Below are 12,155 nucleotides of genomic sequence, written 5' to 3'. Positions count from 1 at the left end.
ATAAAACACTCTGCCAGCCTTGAAAATGAAAACAGCCCAGGAGCGCTTATGTGAACATTTCCTTGAATATGTAAAGCCAGGCCCTCAGCATAAAAGCAGGGCCTCTGAAGTTCTTCTGGGAATCTTTCTTTGTGAGCCAGATGGACTGGGGCTGCTTACATTTCAGGGAGACTAACAAGCCCTTTTTTGGGTCTATCTCCTGGAGCCCGACAGGCGGGATCCCTTGCTCTAGGACCTCCGAGAGACACCGGAATGGACTATTTTTAGTGCCCACTTGATGTACTCAGGTGCTGCTACAACTTACTTTTCCCTCTGCTTAGAATGTCCCTCTCTGATCAAGAAATACAAATCGTACTTACTGTAAATGGTACAGAGGTGCACAAAACCCAACACCCAGAGGTTCATGTAACTACCAAATCTACTGGCTTCAGGAAAAGCTGTATCCAAGAGGCACTTGATATTGAAGGGACCCTACTTCTCACTCTCTACCCTCAGACAGGCAGGCAGGCTGGCCACAGGCTTCCCACTCTTAGTAGTACCTCAGTCACTGAGGATGGGGGTTAGGTGAAGAAATCAATTGGCTGGCCCAGGCCTTCGTTGCATGCTGAATCAGTTAGGGTTTATTTTGGCTGTTTGTGATAGAAAAACTAAAATAACAAAGGCACACACAATAGTTTAGCCCCTACCCGCAAGGAAGTCCAGCATTGATACCCAGCTACACCATCATCAGGGAACCAGGTTCCTATCATCCCTAGAGGATTGCACCCCTCCTTAAGTGTGGCAATACAGCTGCCAGGGCTCCAGCCATCACACTCAAGTTCCAGAAAACAGAGGGGAGGGGGAAAGGGTATACTCCCTTGCCTTTTAAGAAGTCACACACAACACTTCTTTTAACATTTCATTGTCCTGAACTTAACTGCAAGGGAGGCTGGGAAAAGTTGTGTTTTGACTAGGCAGCTAAAAGGATTTCCTTACCAATGGGGGAGGGGAGAACAAATATCAGGGAGGCAAACAGTGGTCTCTGACACACAGCCCACCCTGGAGCCAGGGATGGGACCCTATACATCCTATAACGTAATCTCTTCGTGACTGACTCATCCTTTCCAGTCCCAGCAAAAATGCCACCCCCATCCCCTGGGGCAGGCCCCCTCCCTGGCCGGGTCCTGAAGCACTCTGGAAGCTCTCTAGCTCGAGGGTGGCATCTGATCACTTTTGACTCCTCCATTGGCTCAAGGGATCCTTCATCTTGCCTTGGGTTCCCAGCACAGCTCGGACACACAGTGGCACTCAGAGAATGAACGGATAAAAAAGGGCCAAACCTGAGTCACAGATGACGAAGACCTGGAATTTGTCATCGGATACTACGGTGTCATTTGTATGTGTTGTCACAGACGTGAAGTCACAGGCCTGGCACACTTAAGTCAGTTTTCTTTGGTTACCTAGTCCAGCATTTGAGGCCAAAGTCAAGAGTGGGGAACGGGGGAAGAAATCCAGTAAAAAAAACTCATTTACGTATAAACATTTAATTTTAAGCTGATCTCACCACTGAGGCACTGACCACCCACCACAGGCTGGTTCCCACTGGGTGGGACTGTACGATGCAGTCCCAGAGGCTCCTGGCTACCACTCCGTGTCCACCAAGCTCCAGAGATAGTCGCTGATGAATTTCTTGGAGAGCTGGGTGCTCTCCAGGTGGATGGGCTGAGCAACGCTGGGGCCATGATGGACTGAGGGCGCAGATGTAAGGGAAACCCAGCACACGTGGCCCTCGCCCTCCCTCCACGACGAAAGGACACTGCCTTTAAATTGTTATTATTAAGATAATTAGAGACTGAAAGAAATTTTCACGAACAGAAAGTTAAGATAATGCACTGTCTTTTTTTTAAAATTGTGGTAAAATACATATAACATTATATTTACCACCTTAAACATTTGAAAGTGTCCAGTTCAGTGGCATTGAGCACATTCATGTTGTTGTGCAACTATCACCACCATCTCCAGAACTCTTTTCATCTTGCAAAACCAAAGCTCTGTCTCCATTAAACACTGACTCCCCCTCCCACGATAATAATCCCCATCCCACGTTCTGTTTCCATGAATCTGACTCCTCTAGGGACCTCATGTAGGTGGAATCATACAGTACTGACTTTTCGTGTGTCTGGTTTATTTCAACCAGCAGATTATGTGCCAGGTTCATCCATGCTGTAGCATGTGCCAGAATGTCTTTCCTCTTTAAGGCTGAGTAATATTCCACCGTATGGATGGACCACGTTTTGTTTATCTGGTCATCTGCTGATGGACACTTGGGCTGCTCCCACCTTTTGGCTTTTGTGAACAGTGCTGCTGTGAACACGGATGTACAAACACCTGCTCAAGTCCCTGCTTTCAATTCCTTCGTGTGTATCCCCAGAAGTCGACCTGCTGGGTTATGTGGTTATTCTGCTGAATTTTTTAGGATCTGCCATAGTGTCTGCACCGTTTAACATTCCCACCAACAGTGCACAGGGTTCCACTTTCACCACAAAGGATACTGCCTTTGATCATCCCCGGCTCACATTCATAATCCCACTCAATTTTACTAATTCGGCGATAAAGTTGAGCCACATACCTGCGTGAGAAGACAAAACAGAGAGAGAGAGAGAGAGAGAAAGAAGTTACTCCAGCGTCGACTCCAACAAAGAGCTGTGGGCTGCGTGCACGCACACACCCATACGCACACACGCACTCACACCGCGTCTGTGGACCTACACGGCTGAAGGGATGGTGACTGTCGTGTCTTCGTCAACCTCCCTCTCTTGTCTTTCGAGATCAGCCTCGATCTCCTTGAGCTCCTCCAGCTCTCGGCTGAGCTGAGTAAACAGGCAGTTAAGGACCCCTGGCTTTGGAGGGAGGGCTGTCCACGTGCTCACACCAACCCCGTCGGGCCCAGGGCTGCTGGCTCCAGGTGTGTTTTCTAGCGTGAACAAGGGCCTCCTGGGTGAGGCTGGGGCCCGGCTGTTCTGCACACACAGGAAAGGATATAGGAGGCTGGCCTTCAGACGGGCGTCTTCCTCGCTGGCCCTCTGGAGCTCGGCTTCAAGCTGCTGCAACTCAACGCCGCCCTGGTGTGCCTCCGCCTTCGCGTTGAGGAGGCTCTCGGCCACCTCCTTCTCCGCAGTGAGGACCTCTGCAGGGCAGGGAGAAGTCTGTGCCCCTCAACTCGGGCTCCCCAGGAGAGCCCCGGAGCAGAGGGCGGCCTCAATGCCCCCATCTATGGCCACGTTCCCACTTCCATCTCTAGCTCCCGGACCCATTGTTCTATTTGCAAATGCCCACCTGAGAGTCCCACCTGGACCTGGCACACGTGCTTCCATTTCACCGAAATCACACTTGAATCCATCCAAAGTAATAAAGTCTGGTCCTTGTTTGCACACCTAGTCTTAACTTATGACGTCACTCTCGACCCCACTGTCCAAGCAACAAGCCTGGGACTCACTTTCTGGATCCAGTTAGCCATCCCGTCTGGCAGGACCCCTTCTTCCGTGTGCTGGTCCTTCACGCCTCCAGAACCACCCAAAAAACCTCCCTGCCATGTCCTGCTTTGGTCTCTCCCGTTGCCAATCCTTTCTGCTCTCTGCCTTCAGAGCGGCTGCGTTAGAGGCCAAATGTTAAGTCGCTCCCCTGCTCAATGACCTCCTGTGGCTCCCCAGTGTCTCCAGGATAATGTCCAGGTCTTTTTGGGCACCTTCGGCATCCTTGCCAACCTCCTCTCTCCCTGCTTTTCGCCCCACCATGTGCTTTTCCCTTTGCTCTGGCTGCAAAGACGCCTCATCATCGTGCAGACACGCCATGTTTTTTCAGTCCTGGGCCTCTGCCTGCCTGTCTTCCAGGGACCTGTGCCCCTGTGTCCCTGCCCACTGGCACACCATTCCCAGCATTAAGGCCTTCTGGATAATGCCTGACTCAGCCGGCTGGACACTCTCTTCTCCCTCCTGGGGCGAGACTGTGCTCCCAGGACAGCCCTTATCACACTGGACTATTTATTCCCTGTCTCTCTTCTTCAAAGCACAGATTGCATCTTAAGATCACCGTACATCGCCAACACCTACTCAGAATAAACACATTTTGAACAAAACATCCAAAAAGATCAAAAACACCCTAAGAAGGTTACTGTGTTCCTTCCCACAGAGTCACAGAAACCTGCCAACTCAGAGAAGGCACAGATGAAAATGCTTCTTAAAGTGCCGGTGTTTAAGTGTTTATAAACTTATATTAAGTTAATTTTTAATCAAAGCACTGCATGTCTATGGTTGTGAAACTTTAAACACACACACACACATATAACCCTCTCTAAGCCTCTCCAACCCTCTGAAGCAGCCACTTAAACTCTTCACTGTTTTCTCTGGCATCGACCTTCATATTTCTAAATAATTTGCTTATGCTGCTATTTCTTGATCTGTCTGTATTAGACGGTGCCTGCTGACTTCCTGTTAGGAGAGCTGAGGGTCTGGCTCTCTTTTGCAGCCTTCCCGCCCCTTCTCCACTCACCCTCCGAGCAACAACCAAGTCTCCTGGGATGATCTCTTCCCCATGGACGTTCATTATAAGCTGTCGTTACCCGAATGTGTGCTAAGTGCCACAGGTGACCACGGAGCCCTAACTCACTGAACTCTCACCACCCTCTGAGGGTGGCTGAACCCCTCCCCCCATTTGAGAGGCGATGAGCAGAAGCCCAAGGTCCGGTGACTTGTCCACACACTTAGCTCTGAAGCCGGGATCTGAACTGGATCCTTTTGATCGAAGCCCCAGCTCCCTAGAACATCGACTCTCGTCTCCCTGCCCCAAATCCATCCGTTCTTCTGAAACCCAGGCAGGTTGGGTGATGCTGAGCTTCTCCCCAACCATCAGTGAAAGGGGAGTTAATGGAGCGGGAGGGGAGGAAAGAAAGGAGAGGGAAGGAAGGAGGAGGAGGAGAAAAGAGCATAAGACCCTGACCAGGACATCTGTTGTGCTTAGACTAACATCCAAACTCCTCCTGGGGGCTCACAGGCTGGCAAGTCTGGCCCCTGCTGACTTCATCTTCTACCTCTTTCTCCTGGGTCTCCAGGCTCATTCTCACCTCATGACCTTCGCATTGACAGTCTCCTCTGCCAGGAACACTCTTCCCGGAGCCATCCCATGGCTAGCTCCCAGATCATTCAAGTCTCAACCCAAACGGCACCCCCTCATAAAGTGTAATTGTCAAAAGGCATTACAAATCCCTGGCACTGAAACCACAGTGGAGAACTAGATGACAGTTCCTCAGAAAAATTAAATATCAAATTACCATCTGATCCAGCATTTCCACTTCTGGGAAAATACAAAAAAGAATTGAAAGCAGGGACTCAAAGAGATATTTGTACACTCATGTTCATAGCAGCATTATTCACAATAGCCAAGGGGTGGAAGTGTCCCAAGTGTCCAGGGATGGATGAATGGATAAACAAAATGTGGTGTATGCATACAATGGAATACTGGAGATGATGGTGGTGATGGTCACACAACAATGTGAATGTACTTAATGCCACTGAACCGGACACTTGAAAATAGTTAAAATGGTAAATCTTAGGTTATGTCAATTTTACAACAATAAAAAAAAGTTTGAAGCCTTTAAAAGATAAAAACAAAAAAACCCTGGGCTTCCCTGGTGGCGCAGTGGTTGAGAATCTGCCTGCTAATGCAGAGGACACGGGTTCGAGCCCTGGTCTGGGAAGATCCCACATGCCGCGGAGCAACTGGGCCCGTGAGCCACAACTACTGAGCCTGCGCGTCTGGAGCCTGTGCTCCGCAACACGAGAGGCCGCGATAGTGAGAGGCCCGCGCACCGCGATGAAGAGTGGCCCCCACTCGCCGCAACTAGAGAAAGCCCTCGCACAGAAACGAAGACCCAACATAGCCAAAAATAAATTAAAAAAAAAAAAAAGTCATTAAAAAAAAAACAACAAAAAAAACCCTGATGCTGAGAAAAGCTGCAACAAGGGCAGCCCCCATACCCCTTTTAAGGGCATAGTGCTGTGCAACCATCATCTCCATGAATCTCACTTTGATCCATCAAGGGGTGCTATCAGCATCCCCATTTCACAGATGAGGAAACTGAGGCTTCAGAGGGAAGCACTGGACTGGGACCAGAGGGTTCATGAGTTAACAGCTGAAATCCTTAGCCCATCACTTCCTGACAAATCCATTTTTCTTGTTTATCCTCTGCCTCACCCCACTAGAATATTAGCCCTACCCCCACCCCAGGGATTTTGTTTCTTTGTTCCCGGCTGTCACCCCATGACTGGCACTATGCCTGGACCCAGCAGGTGCTCAGTAAAACATCTGAACAATCTCAGCAGGAAGATGCGGACTATTTATTATTACAACCATTTTATGGGAAACAGAGGCATTGCAAGGTTAAGTAAGTCACCTCAAATCTCACAGCTGGGAAGTGGCGGTGCTGGGATTCAAACTCGGCGCTTTGACACCTGAGCCCCAATTCAAACCCTGAGTCCCAGCTCCCGCTCACGGCGCGTCAGACCTCCAACATTCACCACTAAACCCCCGGGAGGTGGCTGCTGTCCTGACGCCCATTTCATGGGTGGGGAAACCGAGGCTCAGAGGGGACAATGCTCATCCGCCGGTCGCACGGGGAAATAGGGTAGGGGATGGGGCGCCCAGAAGCGAGAAGGTTCGAGGCCGGCCTGGCCACCACTACCAACACTCGGGCCCGGCTGCCCGCCGCCCCCCGCCCCCGACCCGGCCTTCACCTCGCAGCCGCTGTTCGGCACCGTCTTGCGTCTCCAGCAGCCGCTCCACCACCTGCTCGTGGCGCCTCAGCAGCCGTCGTTGCTGCGCCTCGGCGCGGTTGGCACCCAGCAGGCTCAGCAGCCCCTGGCTCACCTCCTCCATGTCGCGGAAGGCCGCCATGACTACACTAGGACCAATCCCGCGCAAATTTAACTGCCCCTGGGCCCCGCCCCCTTCCCGGAGAGGCCCGTTTCCATTGGGTTTAGCCCACGTCAGTCATCAGCCAATGAGGGAGGCCGCTTCTAGTCGGACTAGTGCGCCTGCGCCTGCTCCTCTGTCAGCCATTGGCGATGGCCAGTGTGCGTAGGGAGGGGTGGCGGGGGGGGGGGGGGGGGGGGCGCCTCCGGCGTCCTGCCTGATGCGCCTGCGCAGGCTGGAAAGCGGCTGCAAGAGCTTCAAGCTGTGTCTTTCCGGGTCCAGCGCCTGCTGCGAGCAACTCGCTGTTCTAGGGGCGAAGCCGAGAACTACTTCTCGTGGAGCTGAGGTTCAGCGGTGTATGTGTGGGACACTCACAATAAACATCATAAATAAGTGAATTCTATAAGAGGCTGCGTAGCAAAATGGAGTCTGCAGCCAGATTTATTGGGTTTCAATCCCAGATTTGCCACTTACTAGCTGTGTTACGCCGAGCAAATTGCTTCATCCTTCTGTGCTTCACTTTCCTCCTCAGTTAAATGAGGATCATCATAGTGTCTACTTCAGAGTTGGTGTGAGAGTTGAATGAGGTCAGTGCCTGGTATTCGGTACGTGCTTTATAGGTGTTAAATAAAAAATACGTAGAAAGCTAGTGGGTGAGGTGTTTGATTCTCACCGAACACCATGTTGTGTGCGGGGTTACGGTTGATGAAAGACAGACTGTTCACTTTTGTGACATGTCCCTCAAATGAGGTGAAGAAATCAATCCAGCGGGTCATGACCAGCATTTTCAACAAAATACAATGGAAGAAAAAGAAATCAGTGCATTGTGTCCAGAAAGCTAAGTATTGTTTTGGGAAACTCCCCCCATTTGTCTACTGGGTGTGGCAGATTGTATTTTCCAAAAAATGGCTACAGAAATAGTTCCAATTTTGCCACTCCCTATCAAGAGGCAGACTCCAGTTCTTCTCTTGAACTTGAGCAGGATTTGTGCAACAAACAGAATGTGGCAGAAGGGACGCTGTGTGAATTCCAAGTCTAGGTCAGAAACTAGAATACATCTTTTGCCTGGTGCTAGCTCGCTCTCTCCCTCTCTCTCAATTCCAGGATACTCTCTGTGAGCCCAGCTGCCATGTTGTGAGGAAGCCCAAGCCACGTGAAGAGTCTCCCAGATAAGGTCCCAGCCGAAACCAGCATCAACCACCAGAGAAGTAAGTGAGAGAACATTGAGATGATTCCAGCCCCCAGGCTTTGAGCCATCCCAGCTGACACCAAGAGGAGCAGAGAGAGAACTGTTCCCAGCAAGCCCGGCCCAAACTACAGGTTTGTGAGCAACATCCATGCCTTTGTTTAAAGCCAGTAAACTTGGGGGTAATTTGTGATGCAGCCATAGCACCTGGATCACTGGGTCACATGTGAAATTTGTATCTTGCTATGGGTTGTGTAAAAAATCATTGAAAGCCACAGCTCTAGTGGCAAGTCCTCACAGTGAGCAAAGAAACAAATGAGCAGAATCATTTTAGCCAGGAACACCTGCTATAGGGAATAAAACAGGGTCATAGGACAGAGTCACCAGAGTTGGGGCAGGGGAGGGAAGTGGCTTTAGGTTAGGTGGTCAGGGATGGACTCCCTGAGAAGGGGACATATGAACTGGGACCTGAGTGATGAAAAGGAAACAAAAAGGAAACAAAGCACCAGGCAGAGGAAAGAGTAAGTTCAAAGGTGTTAAGCAGGGGAGAGCTGTGGAGTGGATTGGCTCCAGATCTTCCGGAATCAAGAGAACTTGCCGGCAAGACTGGATTCCATCCTTCTCTGAGGAAGAGAAAGGATGCTTCTGGGTGTTTGGCCCAAACACCTGTTGGGTGGTGGGTGGTGGTGGTGGTACTAGTGACCAAGGTGGGTAGGGGAGCAGGCTTGGAGGTGGACGGCTGCGTGAAATGGAAAGCTTGGGGAAGTTCCCAATGCCTGGAGGCTGACCACGTGGAGCTATCAAGAGGGTAGTTGCAGGACTTCCCTGGCGGCCCAGTGGTTAAGACTCCGTGCTTCCACTTCAGGGGACGTGGGTTCGATCCCTGGTCAGGGAACTAAGATCTCGCATGCTCCACGGCGTGGCCAAGAAAAAAAAAAAAGTAGTTGCTTGGCTGTGAGTCTGCAGAGACATTTGAGCTGCAGATAGAAATCCGGGCATCGTCAGGGAGCAGCCAGTATCAGATGACAGCTCTCTTGGGGGATAGTATGGAGAGGACAAGGTCTGAGGACTAAGTTCTGAGACCCACCAATTGCAGATGTTGGAGAAGAGAGAAGTCGGCCAGATAGAGAAGGCACAGCCAGGGAGAGAGGAGAGAAACTACAACAGAGGCGTCAAGATTTCCACTGACCATCCAGAATCTGACAGGTCCCCAGCCCCAAGCCTGGAGCCACCTTCCTCCTTAGAGCTTACTTTCATGAGATAATTTTTGCCAAGACCCCAGGGACTGCGCATATTGTAATATTTTTACAGCAGTCATGGAGCTGGGGACACCCTTAAGACTAATATATTTATTTAGTCTTCCCCGGGTCACAGATTCCTTTGAAATCTAATGAAAGCAACGAGACAGGCTCTTCTTTGAAAAACGTACCCAACAGGCACACATTTTTGGATTTGAGGACCCCAGAAGGCCATCCCCAGATTTTCAGGTTAAGAAGCTCCACAGCCTTTGTCTCATAGGGTGGCTAGCAGATGTATAAGTGATGACACCTTAGTTGTTTCCTGCAGAAATGTCAGTGTCCGGGCATGGAGCTGGGTCCCCAGAGTCAGCGCTTATGGCATTGCTCACCCTCCTGTTAGCTGAGCATTTGATGCTCAGGTTGCTCTGTCACCATCAGCTATGTGACCTTTGGTGGCAGGGGCTGGCCTTCTCTGTGCCTGAAGGCGGGCACAGTGCTGAGTGAAATGAAGAAGAGATAAGACCATGGGTTCAGTTTCTGGCTCTGCAGTTCACCTATGACCTGGCAAGTTCTTAACCTTTCTAAGTCATGGGCTAATGATAGCTCTCTTATCAGCTGGGAAAGGTTTTTCAAGAGTTAAGCCCTTCCAGGTTGCACAACCAGAGCCTGAAAAATAAAAATGCTCCCGTCAAAAAGGCCACTCATCTCACTTCCAAAAAATAAAGAAAGAACCACTCACAGCCATTAGGATGGCTACTATTTAAAAAAAAAAAAATCAGAAAATAACAATTGTTGGTGAGGACATGGAAAAACTGGTTGGTGGGAATGTAAGTTGGTGCAACTGCTATGGAAAAAACTCTGGCTATTCCTCAAAATACTGAAAATAGAACTACTGTATGACCCAGCAATTGTACTTCTAGGTATATACCCCCCAGATTGAAAGCTGGGACTTGAAGATGTTTGTATAACCAGCATGATTGACAATAGCCAAAAGGTGGAAGCAACCAAGTGTCCACTGATGGATGAATGGATAAACAAAATATGGTGCATGCAAACAATGGAATAGTATTCAGTCTTTAAGTAAGGAAATTCTGCCACATGCTACAACGTGGAGGAATCTTGAGTATATTATGCTAAGTGAAATAAGCCAGCCATAAAAAGACAAATACTGCATGATTCCACTTATATGAGGTCCCTAGAGTAGTTGAATTCGGAGACAGAAAATAGAATGGCAGTTGCCAGCGGCTGGGTGTGGGAGTGATGAAGTCAGTGTTTATGGGGACAGAGTTTCACTTTGGGAAGATGAAAAGAGTTCTGGAGATGGATGGTGGAGATCGTTGCACAGCAATGTGAATGTACTTAATGGCGCTGAACTGCACGGTTAAAAATAGTTTAGATGGTAAATGTTTTGCTATATATATTTTGCCACAAAAATAAACAGACATATATATATTTTTTCAGACATATATATATTTATAAATTTATTCATTTATTTATTTATTTTGGCTGTGTTGGGTCTTCATTTCTGTGCGAGGGCTTTCTCTAGTTGCGGCAAGCGGGGGCCACTCTTCATCGCGGTGCGCAGGCCTCTCACTATCATGGCCTCTCTTGTTGCAGAGCACAGGCTCCAGACGCGCAGGCTCAGTAGTTGTGGCTCACGGGCCTAGTTGCTCCGCGGCATGTGGGATCTTCCCAGACCAGGGCTCGAACCCGTGTCCCCTGCATTAGCAGGCAGATTCTCAACCACTGTGCCACCAGGGAAGCCCCAGACATATATTTTTTTCATGCACAATTTCTATTTTTTTTTTGTAATATCTTTTTTAAAAAAATTTATTAATTTAATTTTGGCTGTGTTTGGTCTTCGTTGCTGCGTGTGGGCTTTCTCTAGTTGTGGCGAGCGGGGGCTACTCTTCGTTGTGGTGTGCGGGCTTCTCATTGCGGTGGCTTCTCTTGTTGCGGAGCACGGGCTCTAGGCGTGAGGGCTTCAGTAGTTGTGGCATGCGGGCTCAGTAGTTGTGGCCCACGGGCTTAGTTGCTCCATGGCACGTGGGATCTTCCCGGACCAGGGCTCGAACCCGTGTCCCCTGCATTGGCAGGCGGATTCTTAACCACTGCGCCACCAGGGAAGTCCCTGTAATATCTTTATTGGAGTATAATTACTTTACAATGTTGTATTAGTTTCTGCTGTACAACAAAGTGAATCAGCTATATGTATACATATATCCCCATATCCCCTCCCTCTTGAGCCTCCCTCCCACCCTTCCTATCCCACCCCTCTAGGTCGTCACAAAGCACTGAGCTGATCTCCCTGTGCTATGCAGCTGCTTCCCACTAGCAATCCATTTTACATTTGGTAGTGTATATATGTCAGTGCTACTCTCTCACTTCATCCCAGCTTACCCTTCCCCCACTGTGTCCTCAAGTCTGTTCCCTACGTCGACGTCTTTATTCCTCCCCTGCCACTAGGTTCATCAGTACCAGTTTTTTAGATTCCATATATGTGTGTTAGCATACGGCATTTGTTTTCCTCTTTCTTTCTTACTTCGCTCTGTATGACGGACTCTAGGTCCATCCACCTCATTACAAATAACTCAATTTCGTTCCTTTTTACAGACATGTATTTTTAAAAAGCAAAGCAAGACACTGGGTTTGGAGGGTGGGGAATGGGGTCTTAAGCATGAGCTGAACAAGGTAACAAAGATGATGAAATGGTCCTGGGTGATTGCTTGTGAGAAACAATTTTTTTAAAATTTAATTTTATTTATTTATTTTTTGGCCACGCCATG

At 49.3% G+C, this 12,155-nt stretch overlaps 1 protein-coding gene and 1 long non-coding RNA gene across 3 annotated transcripts in view; one reads left to right on the top strand and one right to left on the bottom strand.

Annotated features, from left to right (window-relative positions):
* Positions 1-1,504: 1,504 nt before the first annotated feature.
* On the bottom strand, positions 1,505-6,949 carry SPC24 (SPC24 component of NDC80 kinetochore complex). Of its 2 annotated transcripts, XM_036847633.1 has the most exons (5): positions 6,768-6,949; positions 3,022-3,166; positions 2,749-2,853; positions 2,532-2,608; positions 1,505-1,727 (listed from the first exon to the last, which is right to left on the bottom strand). In XM_036847633.1, exons 1-5 carry the CDS (start codon positions 6,925-6,927, stop codon positions 1,621-1,623), a joined length of 594 nt encoding a protein of 197 aa, XP_036703528.1. In that variant the 5' UTR covers positions 6,928-6,949; the 3' UTR covers positions 1,505-1,620. The 2 variants fall into 2 exon arrangements, with proteins under 2 accessions (XP_036703528.1, XP_036703527.1); XM_036847632.1 differs by having other exon boundaries at positions 1,512-1,727; positions 2,749-3,166; positions 6,768-6,935.
* A 257-nt stretch (positions 6,950-7,206) lies between these two features.
* Positions 7,207-12,155, top strand: part of LOC118892289 — a 19,043-nt gene continuing 14,094 nt past the window's right edge. Inside the window, exons 1-2 of the long non-coding RNA XR_005019276.1 lie at positions 7,207-7,532; positions 8,050-8,265. This is a non-coding gene — a long non-coding RNA (uncharacterized LOC118892289). The remainder of the gene's footprint in view (positions 7,533-8,049; positions 8,266-12,155) is intronic.

The sequence above is a fragment of the Balaenoptera musculus genome, chromosome 3 (genome assembly GCF_009873245.2).
Source record: "Balaenoptera musculus isolate JJ_BM4_2016_0621 chromosome 3, mBalMus1.pri.v3, whole genome shotgun sequence".
NCBI classification, from domain to species: domain Eukaryota; kingdom Metazoa; phylum Chordata; class Mammalia; order Artiodactyla; family Balaenopteridae; genus Balaenoptera; species Balaenoptera musculus.
This window is presented reverse-complemented; position numbering and strand designations above follow the sequence as displayed.